The 20870-nt window shown below is 39.6% G+C and overlaps 1 protein-coding gene across 1 annotated transcript in view; it reads right to left on the bottom strand.

Annotated features, from left to right (window-relative positions):
* Nucleotides 1–20870, bottom strand: part of SLC15A5 (solute carrier family 15 member 5) — a 93705-nt gene that overhangs the window by 29630 nt on the left and 43205 nt on the right. The window contains exons 6-7 of the mRNA XM_027595350.1: nt 18847–19035; nt 7946–8074 (exon numbers count right to left, since the gene is read on the bottom strand). Of these exons, the coding sequence (XP_027451151.1) occupies nt 7946–8074; nt 18847–19035 (318 nt within the window). The remainder of the gene's footprint in view (nt 1–7945; nt 8075–18846; nt 19036–20870) is intronic.

The following is a 20870-nucleotide window of genomic DNA, read 5'->3' as shown; positions in this document are numbered from 1 at the left end:
CTGTGATTTCTTTTTGTTGTCTGATTGCTGTGGCTAGGACTTCTAATACTATGTTGAATAGCAGTGGTGATAGTGGACATCCCTGCCGCGTTCCTGACCTCAGGGGGAAAGCTCTCAGTTTTTCCCCATTGAGAATGATATTCGCTGTGGGTTTTTCATAGATGGCTTTTATGATATCGAGGTGTGTACCCGCTATGCCTATACTCTGAAGAGTTTTGATCAAGAAAGGATGCTGTCCTTTGTCAAATGCTTTTTCTGCATCTATTGAGAGGATCATATGATTCTTGTTCTTTCTTTTGTTAATGTATTGTATCATGTTGATTGATTTGCGGATGTTGAACCAGCCTTGCAGCCCAGGGATAAATCCCACTTGGTCGTGGTAAATAATCCTTTTAATGTACTGTTGGATCCTATTGGCTAGTATTTTGGTGAAAATTTCTGCATCCATGTTCATCAAGGATATTGGTCTGTAATTCTCCTTTTTGATGGGGTCATTGTCTGGTTTGGAGATCAAGGGAATGGTGGCCTCATAAAACGAGTTTGGAAGTTTTCCTTCCATTTCTATTTTTTGGAACAGTTTCAGAAGAATAGGTGTTAATTCTTCTGTAAATGTTTGGTAGAATTCCCCTGGGAAGCCATCTGGCCCTGGGTTTTTGTTTGTTGAGAGATTTTTGATGACTGCTTCAATTTCCTTAGTGGTTGTAGGTCTGTTCAGGTTTTCTATTTCTTCCTGGCTCAATTTTGGTAGTTGATACATCTCTAGGAATGCATCCATTTCTTCCAGGTTATCTAATTTGCTGGCATAGAGTTGCTCATAATATGTTCTTATAATTGTTTGTATTTCTTTGGTGTTGGTTGTGATCTCTCCTCTTTCATTCATGATTTTGTTGATTTGGGTCCTTTCTCTTTTCTTTTTGATCAGTCTGGCCAGGGGTTTATCAATCTTGTTAATTCTTTCAAAGAACCAGCTCCTAGTTTCGTTGATCTGTTCTACTGTTCTTTTGGTTTCTATTTCATTGATTTCTGCTCTGATCTTTATTATTTCTCTTCTCCTGCTGGCTTTAGGCTTTATTGTTGTTTTTTCTCTAGCTCCTTTAGGTGTAGGGTTAGGCTGTGTACCTGAGACCTTTCTTGTTTCTTGAGAAAGGCTTGTATTGCTATATACTTTCCTCTTGGGACTGCCTTTGCTGCGTCCAAAAGATTTTGAAAAGTTGTGTTTTCATTTTCATTGGTTTCCATGAATTTTTAGTTCTTCTTTAATTTCCTGGTTGACCCATCATTCTTTTGTAGGATGCTTTTTAGCCTTCATGTACTTGAGTTCTTTCTGACTTTCCTCTTTTGATTAAGTTCTAGTTTCAAAGCATTGTGGCCTGAAAATATGCAGGGAATAATGCCAGTCTTTTGGTACCGGTTGAGATCTGATTTGTGACTTAGGATGTGACCTATTCTGGAGAATGTTCCATGGGCACTGGAGGAGAATGTGTATTCCGTTGCTTTGGGATGGAATGTTCTGAATATGTCTGTGAAGTCCATTTGGTCCAGTGTGTCACTGAAAGTCTTTATTTCCTTGTTGATCTTTTGCTTAGATGATCTGTCCATTTCAGTCAGGGGGGGTGTTAAAGTCCCGCACTATTATTTATTGTTGTCAATGTGTTTCTTCACTTTTGTTATTAATTGCCTTATATAATTGGCTGCTCCTATGTTAGGGGCATAGATATTTACAATTGTTAGATCTTCTTGTTGGATAGATCCTTTAAGTAGGATATAGTGTCCTTCCTCATCTCTTATTACAGTCTTTGGTTTAAAATCTAATTTGTCTGATATAAGGATTGTCACCCCAGCTTTCTTTTGGTGTCCATTAGCATGGTAAATGGTTTTCCACCCCCTCACTTTCAATCTGGGGGTGTCTTTGGGTCTAAAATGAGTCTCTTGCAGACAGCATATCGATTGGTCTTGTTTTTAAATCCAATCTGATAGTCTGTGTCTTTTGATTGGGGCATTTAGCCCATTTACATTCAGGGTAACTATTGAAAGATATGAATTTAGTGCCATTGTATTGCCTGTAAGGTGACAGTTACTGTATACTGTCTGTGTTCCTTTCTGGTCTATGCTGCTTTTAGGCTCTCTCTTTGCTTAGAGGACCCCTTTCAATATTTCTTGGAGGGCTGGTTTCGTGTTTGCAAATTCCTTTAGTTTTTGTTGGTCCTGGAAGCTTTTTATCTCTCCTTCTATTTTCAATGACAGCCTAGCTGGATATAGTATTCTTGGCTGCATATTTTTCTCGTTTAGTGCTCTGAAGATATCATGCCAGTCCTTTCTGGCCTGCCACATCTCTGTGGATAGGTCTGTTGCCAGTTAATGTTTCTACCATTATAGGTTACATATCTCTTCTCCCGAGCTGCTTTCAGGATTTTCTCTTTGTCTCTGAGACTCGTATGTTTTACTCTGAGGGGTGTTGACCTATTTTTATTGATTTTGAGAGGGGTTCTCTGGACCTCCTGGATTTTGATGCCTGTTTCCTTCCCCAAATTAGGGAAGTTCTCTGCTATAATTTGCTCCAATATACCTTCTGCCTCCCTCTCTCTTTCTTCTTCTTCTGGGATCCCAATTATTCTAATGTTGTTTCGTCTTATGGTATTGCTTATCTCTCGAATTCCACCCTCTTGGTCCAGTAGTTGTTTATCTCTCTTTTTAACAGCTTCTTTATTTTCCATCATTTGGTCTTCTATATCACTGATTCTCTCTTCTGCCTCATTTATCCTATCAGTTAGCACCCCCATTTTTGATTGCACCTCAATAGCCTTTTTGATTTCCACTTGGTTAGATTTTAGTTCTTTTATTTCTCCAGAAAGTGTTTCTCTAGTAACTTCCATGGTTTTTTCAAGCCCAGCTAGTATCTTTAAAATCATGTTTCTGAACTCTAGGTCTAACATCATACTAATGTCCGTATTGAGTAGGTTCCTGGCAGTCGGTCCTACCTCTTGTTCTTTTTGTTGAGGTGATTTTTTTCCATCTTGTCATTTTGTCCAGAGGAGAATAGATGAATGAGAGAAGAAAATGCTAACAGTGTAACAACGTCCCCAGAAAATATACTCTAAAGAAATCAGAAAACACCCGAAGCTGGGGGAAAAGAAAGGGAAAGAAAGAAAAAAGAAAAAGAAAAAGATAAAAACAAACAAAAATGGAACAAAACAAAGAAACCAGAATATGATCAAATATGATCAGGCTGGTGCATAGATCAGTGCCACACTCTAGAGTTTGGGTGTATTTTGGTCTGTTAGAAGAAAGTGCCTCCCAAAATTTTAAGGAAAGAAAAACTTATATATGTACAAAAATAAGGGTTGATATGATGAAGGGATGGAATATGAAGGTAAAGATGAAAATTATAAAAAAAATTATAAAAGGAATTGATAAGATAAGCAGTTGTTTGAAAAAAGAAAGAAGAGGATTTAAAAAAAAAGAAAAAAAGGGAGAGAATGTGATCAGGGAGGAGACTAGAACAAAGCCATGCACTAGAGATTTCGGGTATATTTTGATCTGTTAGAAGAAACTGTATCTCAAAATTTTAAAGAGAGAACAACTTATATATATGCTAAAAATAAGGGTAACTACTATGAAGGGATAGAATACAACTCTAAAAATGAAAATTAAAAATGTTTTTTAAAAAAGGCATTGATAAAATGTTGGTTGAAAAGGGAAAAAGAAAAATTAAAGAAAGAAAAGACAGTTAAAAAAATTAACTTTGAAAGACTAAAAAATCATGGTAAAAAAACCATGGATTCCTTGTGCAGTATTCCCCTAGCTCTGGAGTTCTGCCATTCTCATTTGTCAGTAAACTTGGTCTTGGCTTGCTGGCTGTTCTTGCTGATCTTCTGGGGGAGGGGCCTGTTGCTGTGGTTTCCAAATGTCTTTGCCGGAGGCGGAATTGCCCCGCCCTTGTCGGTCCGAGCTAAGCAAGCTGCTCAGGTTTGCTCTCAGGAGTTTTGTTCCCTGCAAGCTCTCCATACAGCTTTGGAGGACCAGGGTGAAAATGGTGGCCTCCCAATCTCCACTCGGAGGAGCCGAGAACTTGGGGCCCTGCTCCTCAGTGAGCCCCCAGAGAAAAGCAGTCAGTCACTCCCGTCTCCCCAGCCTCTGGCCGCACTCCGTGCTCACCTGGCCTGTGACCGAGCATTTCTATCTCTGGCACCTGACCCGGTGTGGAGTCTCCAAACCCAGCAGATCCCTGCAGTGCACTCCCGCACCGCTCCTCCTGGGGGAGGAAGGGGAGTCTCCCCGGATCTGCCGCTTGTTGGGTCCCTGCTGGAGGAGCAGTGGCCTGACTGTGCCACGGATCACAGTTTATGGCAACCCTGGGCTGAGAGCCCACGCCTCGGCTCTGTCTCTGCAGCCGGCTTCCCCGCTCCGATACCTGGGAACTCTGCCGCACTCAGGCACCCCCGGTCTTTCTGTGACCCCGAGGGTCCTGAGATCACACTGTCCCGCGAGGGTTCCACCCCCAGCTTAGCCACTGGAGCGATGTCCCTCAGCGGAGAAGGCTTCTAAAAGTTCCGATTTTGTGCTCTATCACTTGCCAGAAGCGGCCGACGGGGGGCCCCCTCCCCCGCCGTCTATCCTCCTGAATATCGCCTCGGATTCACTTCTCCGCACGTCCTACCTTCCAGAAAGCAGTCGCTTTTCTGTTCAGAGAGTCATTGCTCTTCTTTTCTTCAATCTCCTGTTGAGTTCGTAGGTGTTCAGAATGGTCTGATCCCTATCCAGTTGAATTCCTGGGACCAGACGAAATCCAGGTCTCCTCTCCTCTGCCATCTTGCTCCCCCTCCCTCAACAAAAATCTTTAAAAGAATAAGCAAGTTGAAATAATTAGTGGTAATTTAAATGGTGTTCTCTTGAATACAAGGTTAGAGAGCACCCCACTCACATCCATGTGGCTAAGATGTCCTCGCCATTTGTCTTTGGTAAAGTCTGCCAAAATCATATAGACTTTGGTTTATCCATCTTTTATTATATCTAGAATATTATCAATAATATCCAACATGCAGACCCCCATCCGAGGAGGTTGTTTTTCAGAACTAACAAGTGTCATTAAAAGGTCCTCACCCTGGGTGACTCCTAAGAGCTGTTTGGTGTATTAAAAGCAATACTAATGTTGATTTCAAAACACCAAAAGGGTGAGATCTCTGTCAGATACTAGTTGTGATGACTCAACCACTTTGCTTTCTTTTTTCTGTTTTAATTATTACATTTCAAAAATAAGGATAACATTGCCTTTATATGATTGTTGCAATAAATGCAATAATGTAAGTAAGAGTTCCTACCATATTATTCAGATTCTCAAGAAAAATGTAGGTTTTCAAGGAAATGGATTGCAAGAATAATTGTGTGTAATAGACAATTTGCCTGGCCTCTGTCCTGGGTCCTGTTTGGTAAACACTAAACCCTTTGAGTTTCCTGAGTAATTGGAATGTCTTTGTTATTCATGGTGGGCCTCTCCAGCCCCACCTGATGGTTATACTAATGAGATGACACAGAAGGGGCTGGCCAGGCAGGAAGACCAAGCAAGTGATTAGAGGGTCGAGGCTTTGAGCCATATGATAGCCCAACCTCCGGAGGGAAGAGGCTGGAGACCGTGTTTAATCACATGGCCAATGGTTCAATTAACCCTGGTATATTATATATATTATAAAATTTATTTTATATATATATATATATATATATATATATACACCTTTTTTTAGGTATATTATAATTCTGCACCCTGAAGTTCAAGTAAACTTCCCTAGTTGGCCATATTCTGAGTATTGTCACACATTGTTGTGCCAGTTGGCCACTGCATCCCTGAGGATGAAAGTTTACTTTTGGAACCCTTTATATCTTGTTCTGATTTGTATTTTTTTGCTACCATAAAGCTTTAATCATAAGTACTGTGCTTTCCTGAGTTCTGTGAGTCATTCTAGCAAATTGTTAAACCGAAGCAGGTCTGTGGGGACCTCCACATTTATAGTCAGCTTATCAAAAGTGACAGCATTCCTGGGGAACCTCTGAACTTGTGGCTAATGACTAAAGTGAGCACAGTCTTGTGATGCTTGGTCTAACTGGATACGTTCCCCAAACATACATAGGGAAAATTTAGATTTATATAAAAGATGAACTGATAGTAATATTTGACTTCATTGTTCTTCTAGAATATATCAAATGTGGTTTGATTATAGACATTTTTAAAAGCAAATTTTCAGGGCACCTGGGTGGCTCAGTTGGTTAAGCGTCTGCCTTCAGCTCAGGTCATGATATCAGGGTTCTGGGATTGAGGCCCAGCATCAGGATCCCTGTTCAGCGGGGAGCCTGCTTCTCCCTCTGCCTCTCCCCCCTGCTTGTGCTCTCTCTCTCTCTCTCTCTCTGACAAATAAATAAATAAAATCTTTCAAAAAAAAGAAAGCAGGTTTTCAGAAACATCTTCATTGGGTAACATTGAAGAAAATAAACATATGCTGAACACATAAGATGTTTAAGTAGAGATGTAGGTAAGACTTTTCCAGGTTACTTTATAAAACTCTAATACCAGTGCTTTGTTCCTTTTTTATACATAAAGAATCTAACCACCAGAGCAGTCAGCAACTTGCTGCCGTTCACACAGTTGTTATGACGGTTTGAATTTTCGTCCTTTGAGAAATGGAACCATATCTCACAAATTCCATGCAGTACAGAGCCTGGCACACAGTAAGTATTCAATACACACTTATTTTGCTTTCTCAGTTAACTAAGACAAGGGCAATAATTTATCTTATTAATGACCATTAATCATTATAATGATTAATCATTAATCAATCAAGGATTGTACATTTGTTCTCTAGAACTCTACTCCACCTATCATCAAATTTATCATTCTTAATTTTATTGCTTCCCTACACCCCTGGAAATTTTGTGAGGATTTGGAAGTGTTTATTTCCTTGTCATGGTATCCCCAGTGTCCAGTGTGGTGCCTGGAATGGAGTGGGTCATCCACAAATATTTTTTGCATGAAGATAGTGTTAAAAAGAGTTTCTCACTCATAGAAGTTAATTTTTCCGTAGTTTGAAAGTAAGTAAATTAAATCTGTTACAGGAGAACACAAACCAACACTTCCTTTACATTATTTTAAGTGCACAACTGTAAGTACCTTTGAAAGTAGAGAATAAGCTTGTAGTATTTTCATAAAATAAGCAAAAGTAAATTTAGAAAAAAAAAGTTAAGCCATGTTAACATCTTAGAACAAATAAAGGAAAAAGCCTGTAGATCTAAAATACAGCCAAAGACATTTCACCATGACATCTAATCATTGTCATCTGTCAATTTTTCTGTCAGCACATGTGTGAGTACTACTTTTTTGTTGCACGTGAATTTTTCAGATGGGGTGTTTCTCCTGATCAGTTTCTATGGGAAAAATTTTCCAAGACGATTTGCTATTCAATTCACAGTCTCTTTTTGATTACATAGACATGATTTCTGGAAAATCACAGGGAAAAAAGATCATCCACATACCCCATTCTCCTACATTTCCACAGGACTTACCTTTTCTGAGGATTATCTATGCCAACTATGAGGCATTGTTGAATATGACCTCACTGAAAGATCTAATAAAAATATAATGACCGATTTGTTTTAAAATACCCTAAAGAAAGACAGCAGACAGGGTCTTATGAGAAGTGACATTCTGTAATTACCTCTTCCTATCAAAAGAAAAACAATTCCCAGAAATTAATGAATACAGCAAGAGTCTATTTCCTATCTTAATTCTATCTTAATTGCAAAAGTGGATCAATTAAAAAAAGACTACACTGGCAAAGCCCTTCTTTTAAGATTTTGTCTACCAATTCTCTAGTCATCAAATCAATATATATACATATATATATACACATACACACACACACACACATATATATAAACATACCATGAACCTATTTTTTACCTTCTGAGATGAGATATACCAACTCCACCAGCAATGCCCCCATGAAACAACCAAATCCATTGAACAGTGTCAAAAAATTCATAGAGGTTCCTCTGATGGTATTCGGAACAAATCTATGTATTACAGAGACTGAAAGGAAAAGAGAAAGTCAAAATTTAGAACATTCTCTGTAAAATACTTCCATAGATGTTATTCAAATTAGTGTTGATCATACCTCAAAGAAAGTTTACTGATAAAGGCAAAATTTGGGTTGGACTTCGTTAAAGTTACTATAATAAGACATACTATGATGTTACAATTTACATATGTCTCAAAGGAGTAAAATAGGGGCGCCTGGGTGGCTCAGTTGTTAAGCGTCTGCCTTCGGCTCAGGTCATGATCCCAGGGTCCTGGGATCGAGCCCTGCATCGGGCTCCCTGCCCCGCGGGAAGCCTGCTTCTCCCCCTCCCACTCCCCCTGCTTGTGTTCCCTCTCTCGCTGTGTTTCTCTCTGTCAAATAAATAAATAAAATCTTAAAAAAATAAAATAAAAGGAGTAAAATATGGCAAAACATACTCTAGTACAGCTACGGGGAAAATTTAATTACTTGGTGGTTTGTGTGTCCCAACATAATTCATCCAAATTTCACCCCCATTTGAATATTTCTTATTAGTTTTGGGTTAGGGTGAGGCTTGTACTAGGTAATATGACCATCTAGTAATATGGTCTATGATTCTGTGATTCTATGTAAATCATTAGTTTCCCCATAGAAAACTTGAATTTATCATATAAAATTAACATGGAGGTTAAGAGGATGTGTTCTGGAGTTAGACAAGATTTTGCTAAAATCTCAGGTCAACTATTTACTACTTCTGTAATTTTAAGTAAGTTACTTAAACTTTCCAAGCCTCAGTGTTCCTCTCTGTAAAATGGGAATAATATCATCACTCACTTGCAGAGGTGCTGTGGCTCTTACTTGCTATAATGTATGTATAATACTATAAAATATGTAAAATGCTGACTTGTAGGAACTGAATCAGGTTGGCTATTTTTTTTTAAACATTTTACTTATTTATTTGACAGAGAGAGACACAGTGAGAGCAGGAACACAAGCAGGGGAATCGGAGAGGGAGAAGCAGGCTTCGCATGGAGCAGGGAGCCCGATGCGGGGCTCGATCCCAGGACCCGGGATCATGACCTGAGCTGAAGGCAGACGCTTAATGACTGAGCCCAGGCGCCCCATGGTTGGCTATTTTTAACAGTATTAATCTTACCAAGTCAAATGGCTCCTACTTGTGCAACGTCCCTTACATGCATTTAAATTATCCTATTTAAGGAGAGCTTACCTAAAGAGAGACTATAGTTTAAGCTTTGGGTCTCCAAAAAGGTTATCTTCCTTCCCCCAAGTCGTTGTTGGGGTAAGGGTGGCAAGAGGTTGAAAAAAAATCATGGAGGAAAAAATCTTTTTTTAAAAATTTCAATTACAAATAATTTTTTTGAACAGACTCTTAATTATAGAGAACAAACTGATGATTACCAGAGGGGAGGGGTTGGCGGGATGGGTGAAATAGGTGATGGGGATTAGGGAGAGCACCTGTGATGAGCACCAGGTGATGTATGGACTCGCTGAATCGTACACCTGAAACTAATATAACACTGTGTGTTAACTAACTGAAATTCAAATAAAAACTTAAAAAGCCCCTCCCCCAAATTTTTCTGGTATCAGACATAGATGAAAATGAGTATATCCGATTTTGTACATATGATATTAACTGTATTAAAATATGCATGGCAACCTTAGGAGTACATGCTAAACTATTTACAACATTTATCATGATATGATATCTGGGATTTGCTTCAAAATCATACAATGAGGAGAAAGAGTGTGTGCAAGTGAGGGTAGAGATGAGACAAGTTTGGCGGGCTTGAAAATTATTGAAGCAGGAACATGAATACACAGCAGTTTATTGCACTAATCTCTGTCTTTTGTATTATGTGCGGTGAAAAATTAGAAGGAAATCCATAAAATAACAGGAACAGTGTTAGCTTTGAGTGGTTGAATTATTGGATTTTTAATTTTCCTTCTCCTTACTCTTTTGTACTTTGCAAATTTGTCTACAGTGAGAGATTATAAATAAACATTAAAGTTCATTTAAAAAAGAAAAGCGGTGATAGAAAACCAATATACCAGAGAGGCTAAACCTTTAGTTTCCTTTTCTTTTCTTTTTTTTTAGACAAGGGGGGACAGAGGGAGAGGGAGAGAGAGAGAGAGAATCTCAAGCCCGGATGCTTAATGGACCGAGCCACCCAGGTGTCCCTTAGTTTCCTTTTCTAGAAAGAGATCTTAATATCACCTCCCTTCTCTCAGGAAAACGTCACCCCTGGTTTACCTGCCCTTTACCCCAGAAAAACTGCATTTGTTCAGCCCTTTTAAATAAACTTACTAATACGTGATGTAAAGGTATTCATGTGCCTTCCTAGCATTCATTTAACATTTCTATTTTGGTTTCTGCATGTCCTCCACGTGTTTTTATTTATCATCCAATAAACATTCAAAGGAGTCCCTATCTGTGCTCCAGGAAAGGGGCTGCATGCTGAGGCTGAGGCTGAGGCCACCCTCCGCTCAGGTACTGGGGCATCTGTCTTAGATTTTCCACTCTGGGCAGGCGGAGAGCAGAGACATGCACGGCGTTAAGGGCAGTGCTAAACAGACAGTTAATACCATTAATACCATAAATACTTATTGGAGGTGAAGATAATGATGGAGATAAATAAAATACTGTGGTGAAGGGCTTCAAATATCGGCGGCAAGGGGCCATGGGTACCACAACTCTCTTGTGGAGTGCAAATCACCCACAGGAGCCCGAGGCCAAGCTCACAAGTTTTTTTTTCAGGGAGATCTGGAGGACAATATGAGGGAAACGCTGAGGAGGTTTTGGGAAGAAATGATTCACTGTTATAAAAAGGATTTGGCTTATGAACTTACCTTTCTATAAATATGAGGAGACAAACAATGGGCAGAAAGACTAAGTAGGCCGATTTCTTTCACTGAGAAAAAGCAGAACGTACAAGCCCATTATTACTCTGCTAGTTAATTATTAATCCTATGCTTTTCTCTTGCTAGAACTTCTGGTGCGGTATATAATTCATGAACGCACTTTGCCAGCTCTCTGCCTGCTGGTTAATCTCTCTTTGGTGTCGTTTTAGTCGTTTTGAAAGCTTCTGTTTCCCTTTTAGAGGACTTAGCTTTTCAAGTCCTTGGATCTCCATGTTCAGGCACCGGCTTGCATGTTCCGATCTCTTTCGACTTTAGTGATCATCAACCTGATTTTTTAGGCTCTGTGGTACTTCTTTTTGCACATAATAGCATAGATAGTATCCACAAGTCTGCCACTATTCCAAAATTCTCATTTTACCATGAAGACACAGTAAAAAATATTCAGTGTGTGTGAAAGCTGGTCTTGCCAAGGAGAGCAGAAATGTGCCTCCAGGTGGAGGCTGGTTAGTGTTTGCAAAGATGCCCCATCACAGCATCTGTGGAATCTACAGACCATGGGGCTATAACCACCTTCCTGAGGCCCCTGGTACTGGGGACTCATCGCTGAAATTTCTTTTTCTCCAACTGTTCTTAAACTGTTAGATGTGCTTATTATGTTTGGTGAGAAGTTATTTCGAACACGTGTAAGAGAAGTACCTCAGTCCCAGAAAACGGAACTTTATCCTATTAGCCATTTTCAGGTCATCATTCCTTCCTCATCCCTAAAAGCTTCAGCTTATTGTTTCTGATTATATCAATATTTTTCGATGGTATCACCTAATACTTCTCTTTTGGGCAGGCATCTGTTAATCTCCAGGACATTTTCCTCTGTTATTCAAAGTCATCAGCTCGTCTCTCCTCGTCACAGTCTCCAGTTCTATTCCTGCCTCAGTTCCTGGCAATTTTATCATATATAGAGATCACCCTTCGAAACTTCCACTCTGCTAGATCTTGGTTTCTCAGTTCCTTGACCTTCTTTCTAATGCCCTCATCTGCCACTCTACCTTAGCCACTCATTACCATGGTCACACCCTGAACCTTGTCCCTCAGACCAGGACTTGGTGAACTACCATCAGGTAAGGTTCAGCCTGCCACCTATTTATAAATAAAGTTCTACTGGAACACAGCCACACCCATTCATTAGATATGCCTATGACGGCTCATATACCACAATGACAGAGTTGAGTAGTTGTAACAGAGACTGGTGTGAAAAGCCTATTTACTATCTGACGCTTTTCAGAAAAAGTTTGCCAACCCTTGCGCTAGGCCAGGAATTGTAAGCACTCCATAATCTCAACTTTGTGCATCCCCCTCTGACTACACCTTCCTGTCTTCCCAGTTTACCGCCTGCTACTCAACCACAAGAATGTTTTGACTCCTTCAGGACCTCCACTCTATCGCTCCTTTCATTATTCCTCTTTCATGAAGAACATAAAGGTATGCTCCTACTACTCTTTTTAGCCAAGTTAAGTTCCATAGTCAATTGTTATGATCATATTCTTTCACATACCCTCATTCCCTTGCCTTTCTCCTGCATTCTGGAAATTGATTGACCCGACAATTCACTCTCTGCCATCTCTGCTCCTAGATCCCTGCAGCCTAATATTCCTGGAAGAAACACACATAACCATGTTGACCAACTCATTTTAAATTCCTGACCACACACCTCAAATGGTCTCCTAATGCGCCCTGGCGATGTTCTATATCTCCCTAGTGCGTTCACTCTCTCATTGTCTTAGACAACAATTTCATACCTCTCCCCTCTCCTCAAAACCCCAACTATACTCTCCCATCCTCACTCAGAGCTCATGGCCTGACATCCTACTTCACTGAAGAAAAATCAATCAGCCAGAAGAGAATTTCCACAGGAATCTTCTTGCCTATTTATGCACTCATGAGTTTCTGCCCTCCAAACTGTTACCATTGATAATCATCCTTGCTACTATCTAAAGCCACATTCTCAACTTGTAAATTAGATCTCAGACTCTCTTCTTGCAGTAATTTCCCCCTCCCTAATACCATCAACTTTCTCTCTCTCTCTTTGTTTAAATTTTCCCTCTTTTTGAATCATTCCCACCAACATGCTGTATGTGCCATTACCTTCCTTTCTCAAACACAAATAAAAACCTGTTCTTAACTCTATTCCTTTGTCGGCTACTGTCCCATTTCTTTGTTCTCTTTTGCAGCAAAATTCTTAAGATAAATTATCTGTAGTTCTTCTCTTTCCATTATCCCTTAAACTCATTCTAACAGGCTTTAGAGCATTCCCACATCCCACATAAGAAAGCTCTTTTCCAAACCGCCAATAACTGCCAAATTGCTCAATCCGATGGTCAATTCTCAGTCCTCATCTTGTTTGACGGTATTAGCAACACTTGACGCAGATGAACACTCCTTCTCCTTGATACCATTTTTTCATATGACTTCTAAGATATTGCTCTTTTGGTTTTGCTTTTTCTTGTTTGTCACTTCTTCTCTCTCTTTGTAAATATCTCATCTTCTTTTAATGTCTTAATGATGACGTGCTTCTGGGTTGAGTTCCTGAATCCTCTTCTTTGTCTACACTGACTCCCAATGTGCCCCAACTCCCTTGGTGATCTCAATTAGTCCCGTTGCTTTAAATACCAATGATATGGTTATGACTCTCAAGTTTGCTATATCCCCTAGTTCAATATGAAAATACATACTTGGATATCCAATTCCCTATTTGTCACTTCAATCTGACACATTATTCATGTCCAGAACTAAACTGGTGATTTTCTCCCCAAAGCTTGTTCCACCTGTAGCCTTTTGTCTCTCTGTAGGTGGCAACTCCATCCTTCCAGGTGCCCAGGTCATAAACTTTGATGTCATCACTAATTCTTCTCTTTTTCTCATATCCTATTGTTCCTTCTTCAACATATAACTAAGCTTGGATTATTTCTCACCACCCACACTGCTGCTCTCCTGGTCTGAGGCACTCATTTCTTCCCTTAATTCATCAATCTTCTGTCCTTGTCCTCATTGTAGTATAGTCTTAATCTATTCTTTGCCTCAGGGTAGTATGTTCTCCACAGCAGAGAGACGGGTTCTTTAAAAGTGTAAGTAATATTGTGTCATTCCTTTTCCCATTTCTCTCAGAGCCCAAGTCAGAGTCTTTACAAGGGCCACTCTGACTCATCTCTTACTAGTTTCTCTCTTCCTCACTCTCCTCCAACTTTGTGAGACCCCTTCCACTTCATTGCCAGATATACTCCCATCTTTGCATTTAAGGACTCCATTGCTAACAGCAATGTGTGGCTGACTCCCTCAAGTGTTTCAAGTCCTTGCATATTACCTCTCACTGAGGTCTATCCTGATCTATCTCTTAATGCTGCAACCTGCTGCCTCCTATGCTTGGCACTCCTGAACCCCCTTACCCTGCTCTATCTTTTCCTTTTCTCTGGTACTTATCATCCAACATGTTCTGTAAGTTATGTATTACATTTATTGTTTATTATCTTTCTCCCTTTGCTAGAATGTAGGTTCTACAATGGCAGAAATTTTCGTCTTTTTTTTTAAATTGATTTGCCGTAAGGTTCTAGAGTAGTGTTAAGCATATTGTAGATACCAACACAGTATTTTTTGAATAAATAAAACAAACACAAGTTATGAGATAACTGGAGTATACAATGCTATAATTAAGACATAATTTGAAAAGTTTTCTATGTGTGCGTGTTTTTTTCTCTTTCTTATAGATCATCTCCAAGGTATAACATGACTTAGTATGGTCAACAATGTCCACTGAAATTTGGGGAGTAATCCACTGTGCTTCCTTGCTCGATGCCATTAGTGTAGGACATTGTCAGTAATTTCAGTGATATATTTTTATTGTATGCACATAGAAATAGCTATAGATTTTATTCATTCATTTGTTTATTCAGTATATTTATTAGTCATCTGCTCCGTACCTGCACTTTTAAGGAAGGAAGTACATTAGAACATAAGGATGGACAATAAGAATAAGAATCTTGACTTAAAGATTGCACATTCTCATGGTAAGAAGCAGGCAGTAAACATACACATATAAATAAGATAATTGCAGGTCCTGACAAGTGCTATTAGAAAAAATGGAACAGGGCAATGGAACGAAAGTGATAGGTTCACCTGGACACCCTCTCTGAAGAGATAATCTTTGAGAAAATTTGATGCTGAGAAGAAGCCAGACACTTGAAATCAGAGGAAAGAGGATTCTAGGTAGAGCGAAGAGCAAACACAAACTCCTTGGGATGAAAATAAGTTTGACCCTTTAGAAACACAGAATGAAGATCATTTAATTTCTAGTGGAGTGGTCAGAGGGAATAATGGTATAAAACGTAGTTGGAGGCCAAACCATGTACAGTCTTATTCACCATCTAAGGAATTTGTCTCCAAAATCCTATTGAGAAATCAGAAATTTCTTTTGGAAAGAGCATGATGGCTGCTTTGAAGAATGGACTCCTGGGGCAGGAGAATAAGCAGGGAGACAAGTTAGGAGGCTCTGACAGAATTGGTGTGATAATGGTGACCACGTAGACTGGCAGAGAGCAGAGAAGATAGTGGGACACAGCCAGATTGAGATTACATTTCAGAATAACGACTAAGTCTTGCTGTTGTGTTGGAGGTGAGAAGTAAGGGGAACAAAGGGATTTAGGATGACTCATGTGAGAAAGACACAGTTTCCCTCACACTACCAGGCCCCTGGTGTTCAGCTTGTGGTAGGTGTGGTAGAAAGAGCTATGAGCAGTACCTCTGTGCTTGAGTCCTGAGTCTTGCCCTATTCACTCATGTGAAAGATTTGAATACTAATAATAGCAGCACACATTATAGTTACTAATTATTGAGTGATGTCTATATACTAGATACTCTGCTTTTTCCTCTACATAAAATATTTAACTTAGTCCTGACAACAATCATTCCCCATTTTATAGATGATGAGAAAGGCTCAGAAATGCAGAATAATTTATCTAGAGTCACACATTTAGTCAATGGCAGAACTGGGGTTAAAGCCCTGGGTTTAAACTCGTATTTGTCTGATTTTAAGACCATAGATATTAACCACTGTGCTGTACTGTCTCTCGGAAGAGTAATTCTTTTTTTTTTTTTGTCTATTTGTTTGTTGGTTTAGTAATTCTTCAGTTTACAGTTCAAAACATGCTTCACATGTTGTCATTTAATTCTCAAAGAGTAGTCCCCATTCTGATTGATTCTTACACTGCTGCTGTGATATAAGGAAGAATTTTAATTATTTCCATTTTAAAAGATCAGAAAGGTGAAGCTTAGAGGTTACATGAATTCTCAAGGTCACAAATGTAGTAAGTGACAAAGCTGGGAATCAAAACAAAGTCTTCTGGTCCCTACCCCGTGATAAATAGCAGATAAGACAATTGACTTAGTTGGATGTTGGTTTCCTGATGGGTAAGTCAGGGAAGGGTAGACCAAGTGGTTTATATTACATGATCTGCCTTTTTAATAGTCTATGGTTTTAAGTACCACCCTGGCTTTTGTATGTTGAACCACTATTGCTAGGCTGGCTGGGAATTTCCTGACTGCATTCATTCATCACCTGCATTCATTACCTTGCTTCACTTCTAGCCTACACAATTTTGGCTACTTCCAACAATTTTTGGGAAATCACATCAGGGAAGTCACAAACATTTGTGTAGTGACATTCTTTTATAGTTCTTTTGTATTTCTTGTAGTGTCAAACATTGATAGCCACATCTTAGAATCTCATAAAACAATTTATTTATATAAAATGTATTGAGTGGAATGATTTAAAATTATAAAAAGAAGTTTAATACAGGGGCACCTCTTTGGCTCAGTCAGTTAAGCGTCAGACTCTTGATTTTGGCTCAGATCATGATTGCAGGGTCAGGAGATAGAGCCCTGAGTCGGGCTCCTCACTCAGTGGGAAGTCTGCTTCAGATTCTCTCTCTCTCCCTCTCCCTCTGCCCCTCAACCCCGCTCTCTCTCTCTCTAAAAAAAATAAATAAGTCTCTTTTTAAAGTTTTTTTTAAAGATTTTATTTATTTATTTTAGAGAGAGAGAGAGAGAACACGAGAGCATATGGAGCAAGAGAAGCAGACTCCCCGTCAAGCAGGGAGCCCATTGTGGGACTCCATCCTGGGACCCCAGGATCATGACCTGAGCCGAAGGCAGACGCTTAATCAACTGAGCCACCCAGGCACCCCAAATAAATAAATCCTCTTAAAAAAGAGGTCCGGGGCGCCTGGGTGGCTCAGTTGGTTAAGCGACTGCCTTCGGCTCAGGTCATGATCCTAGAGTCCCGGGATCGAGTCCCACACCGGTCTCCCTGCTCGGCAGGGAGTCTGCTTCTTCCTCTGACCCTCTTCCCTCTCGTGCTCTCTATCTCTCATTCTCTCTCTCTCAAATAAATAAATAAAATCTTAAAAAAAAAAGAGGTCCAATAGACATATCTGATTATAATTCCATAAACTTTCTTTTTCTTGTCTTTTTTTTTTTTTTCATTTTTGAAAGGCGGACTGCCACATGCAGCACCTCATTTGGATATGTCTGGAATCTTGGAAACTTGGCTACCCTACATTCTCCTACAAATGGATGCTGAGAGCTTGTTTGGAGGTTCTAGCATTGGAATGCAGCTACTCATATACCCTTGACTGAAGAATGTTCCTCTTCTATGGGGTAAGTCATCTTTTTCCACCTAGTGTGCAGCTTTGGGAGGGATGCACATTTGGTGGTGAGGGAGGAAGGGGACACCTACCTAGCCAACCAGATTAGCTGAATCAACCCTGAAGATCAATGGGGTGACAGATGTCACAGTCAGATCACATTCACATCTTACACAGACTTTATTAATTGCTTTTATTTTTACCTTTTCCAATGAATTGCTTTGGTATCATATGTGTATATATATGTATGCATATATATGTATATCCTTATTAAATATGTATATTTAAGGAATTTGGAAATAACTGAAGATAATAGAATAACTGAAGATTTTGGACAAGTGAAATTATCAGAACTGTCATTTAAGAGGATTACTCTAAAGGTCATGTGCTGGTTGATAGGGTGGGAGAGAGAGCGGAGGTAAGAAGATAGGAAGTTAAAAAATAATCTTGGTAAAGTATAAAGAGTTACAAGCAGGGCTCCCACTGCAGGGAAATATAAAGAAAGTGAAAAATAAGATGCAATAGATTACACTGATAAATACACACGCGCGCGCGCACACACACACACACACACACTGTTGTATTGCAAGAGTCATTAAACTATCTTGATGAATTTTAAAGTGGCTAGTTTAATTAATATCAGCAATCTAGATGATCCAGAAAACCCTTGATATTTAATAAAGTTATTTTGAACCTGTCTTATGAAACACTAGTGATCACACTTAATTTAGTATAACTTAATTTAAAGACATCGAGTGATCTGGAAAATTGACTCAAATTTTCATTTCATTTGCATGTTTATACACTCTCAGAGTACGTTATAAATGTCATTTTTGGAGGGAGTGTATATGTGAGTTTATCTATGAGTGAGAGGGTGGGAGGTGGGAAGAAGAAAGAGAGGAGAGTTTTCATCTTAGTGTATTGGACTTGTCTTCTCGGTTTTAGCAGTTTTTTCCTCCTGTTGTGTATTTGACCAAATAGTTACTGCCTTTAACTAAGTTCGTAAATCTTTCCTTCCGTCTACATTCAGGTAGAATTAATAATTGTTCTGTATCTGGCAGAGGAATGAAGAGAAATTAAACATTTTTTTTTTTAATGAGGGTGATAAATAGGCTTGTTTTGAAGCATTGTGGGAAATCTCCAGGGAGTGAATAGGTCACCAACGGCTTGAGGTGATGTGTTCTGTGTAAAGACTCAATGTGTTCTTACATGCGGTGATGAAATCGTTTACTCACAGGCTGGGTTGACCAGTGTTTCAGCCACTCCAAGCAAAACATACTGAAGAACCAGGTGGAAACAGGGCATGGAAGAAACGGTGAGGACTTTGCCTGAAAGAGGCTGCTCCACTGGAGGGAAGTGTTTTCTGTGTATTTCAAAGAAGCCAGCTACCATCACAGACAACGCAGCAGAAAGATTTCCAGCGACTGCAGGAAAATAATGCAGACAAAAAAGAAAGAAAGAGAAAAAGAAAAAGCCCCAAATCAGTGTAATAGGCCATAGCATTTCTTATACATTGACACTGGGGGATGTTTCCTCAGTGTTTTTTGCCCTGGGAATATTCAGGTGCCAGCTAACTCTGTTATCTGACTATCCTGTGCTTTGACTCTGGTCTCTCAGAAACAGCTGTACTGATTCCCTATTTCCCAACTTACTGCATAGAGGGCCTCTGGAAAGTTAGTTAACCTCATGATCACTTTCCTCAGCTCCAAGATGGGGTTAATGATGCTTACCTTTGTAGGGCGACTATGAGACTTCAATAAGTTACTGTCCTGGTATTATTATAACAGCTCCTGGTGGCAATAGGGAGCAATTATTGAAGATAAAGCAATAGTTTTGAATTTTTGTCCTCAGATAAGATATATTATTTTTGATAACTTTTTAAGATTTATATGGCTCAAAAATAGTTTGGGGGAAATGTAAAACAAAGCGATCTCTTCACAAGGTTTTAATCATTTAAAAATGGTTTGACCTCAGTGAGATACCACCCCCTCACACCAGTTGGAATGGCCAAAATTAACAAGTCAGGAAACGACAGATGTTGGCGGGGATGCGGAGAAAAGGGCACCCTCCTACACTGTTGGTGGGAATGCAAGCTGGTGCAACCACTCTGGAACACAGTATGGAGGTTCCTCAAACAGTTGAAAATAGAGCTACCCTATGACCCAGCAATTGCACTACTGGGTATTTATCCCAAAGATACAAATGTAGGGATCCGAATGGGTACGTGCACCCCAATGTTTATAGCAGCAATGTCCACAATAGCCGAACTGTGGAAAGAGCCAAGATGTCCATTGACAGATGAATGGATAAAGAAGAGGTGGTATATATATAATGGAATATTATGCAGCCATCAAAAGGAATGAAAGCTTGCCATTTGCAATGATGTGGATGGAACTGGAGGGTATTATGCTGAGTGAAATAAGTCAATCAGAGAAAGACATGTATCATATGATCTCACTGATATGAGGAATTCTTAATCTGAGGAAACAAACTGAGGGTTGCTGGAGTGGTGGGGGGTGGGAGGGATGGGGTGGCTGGCTGATAGACATTGGGGAGGGTATGTGCTATGGTGAGCGCTGTGAATTGTGCAAGACTGTTGAATCACAGACCTGTACCTCTGAAACAAATAATACATTATATGTTAAAAAAAAAAAAAAAGAAGAAGATAGCAGGAAAGGAAGAATGAACGGGGGGGAATCGGAGGGGGAGATGAACCATGAGAGACAATGGACTCTGAGAAACAAACTGAGGGTGGGGCGCCTGGGTGGCTCATTTGGTTAAGCGACTGACTTTGGCTCAGGTCATGATCCTGGAGTCCCGGGATCAAGTCCCGCATCGGGCTCCCTGCTCAGCAGGGAGTCTGCTTCTCACTCTGACCCTCTTCCTTCTCGTGCTCTCTATCTCTCATTCTCTCCTTCTCAAATAAATAAATAAAATCTTAAAAAAAAAAGAAACAAATTGAGGGTTCTAGAGGGGAGGGGGTGGGGGATGGGTTAGCCTGGTGATGGGTATTAAAGAGGACATGTACTGCATGGAGCACTGGGCATTTTGGCAAACAATGAATCATGGAACACCACATCAAAAATTAATGATGTAATGTATGGTGATTAACATAACATAATAATAATAAAAAAATAAAAATGGTTTGAAATAATTTGTATTATCAGTCCTCAGTTTTCTGACATTTCTCTGATCTTTGCCGAGAAATATAGACTAGAAGCTTCTGTCTAGAAAAAAAAATAGTAAAGGTGAATTAGCT

Source organism: Zalophus californianus, chromosome 9 (genome assembly GCF_009762305.2).
Source record: "Zalophus californianus isolate mZalCal1 chromosome 9, mZalCal1.pri.v2, whole genome shotgun sequence".
NCBI classification, from domain to species: domain Eukaryota; kingdom Metazoa; phylum Chordata; class Mammalia; order Carnivora; family Otariidae; genus Zalophus; species Zalophus californianus.
This window is presented reverse-complemented; position numbering and strand designations above follow the sequence as displayed.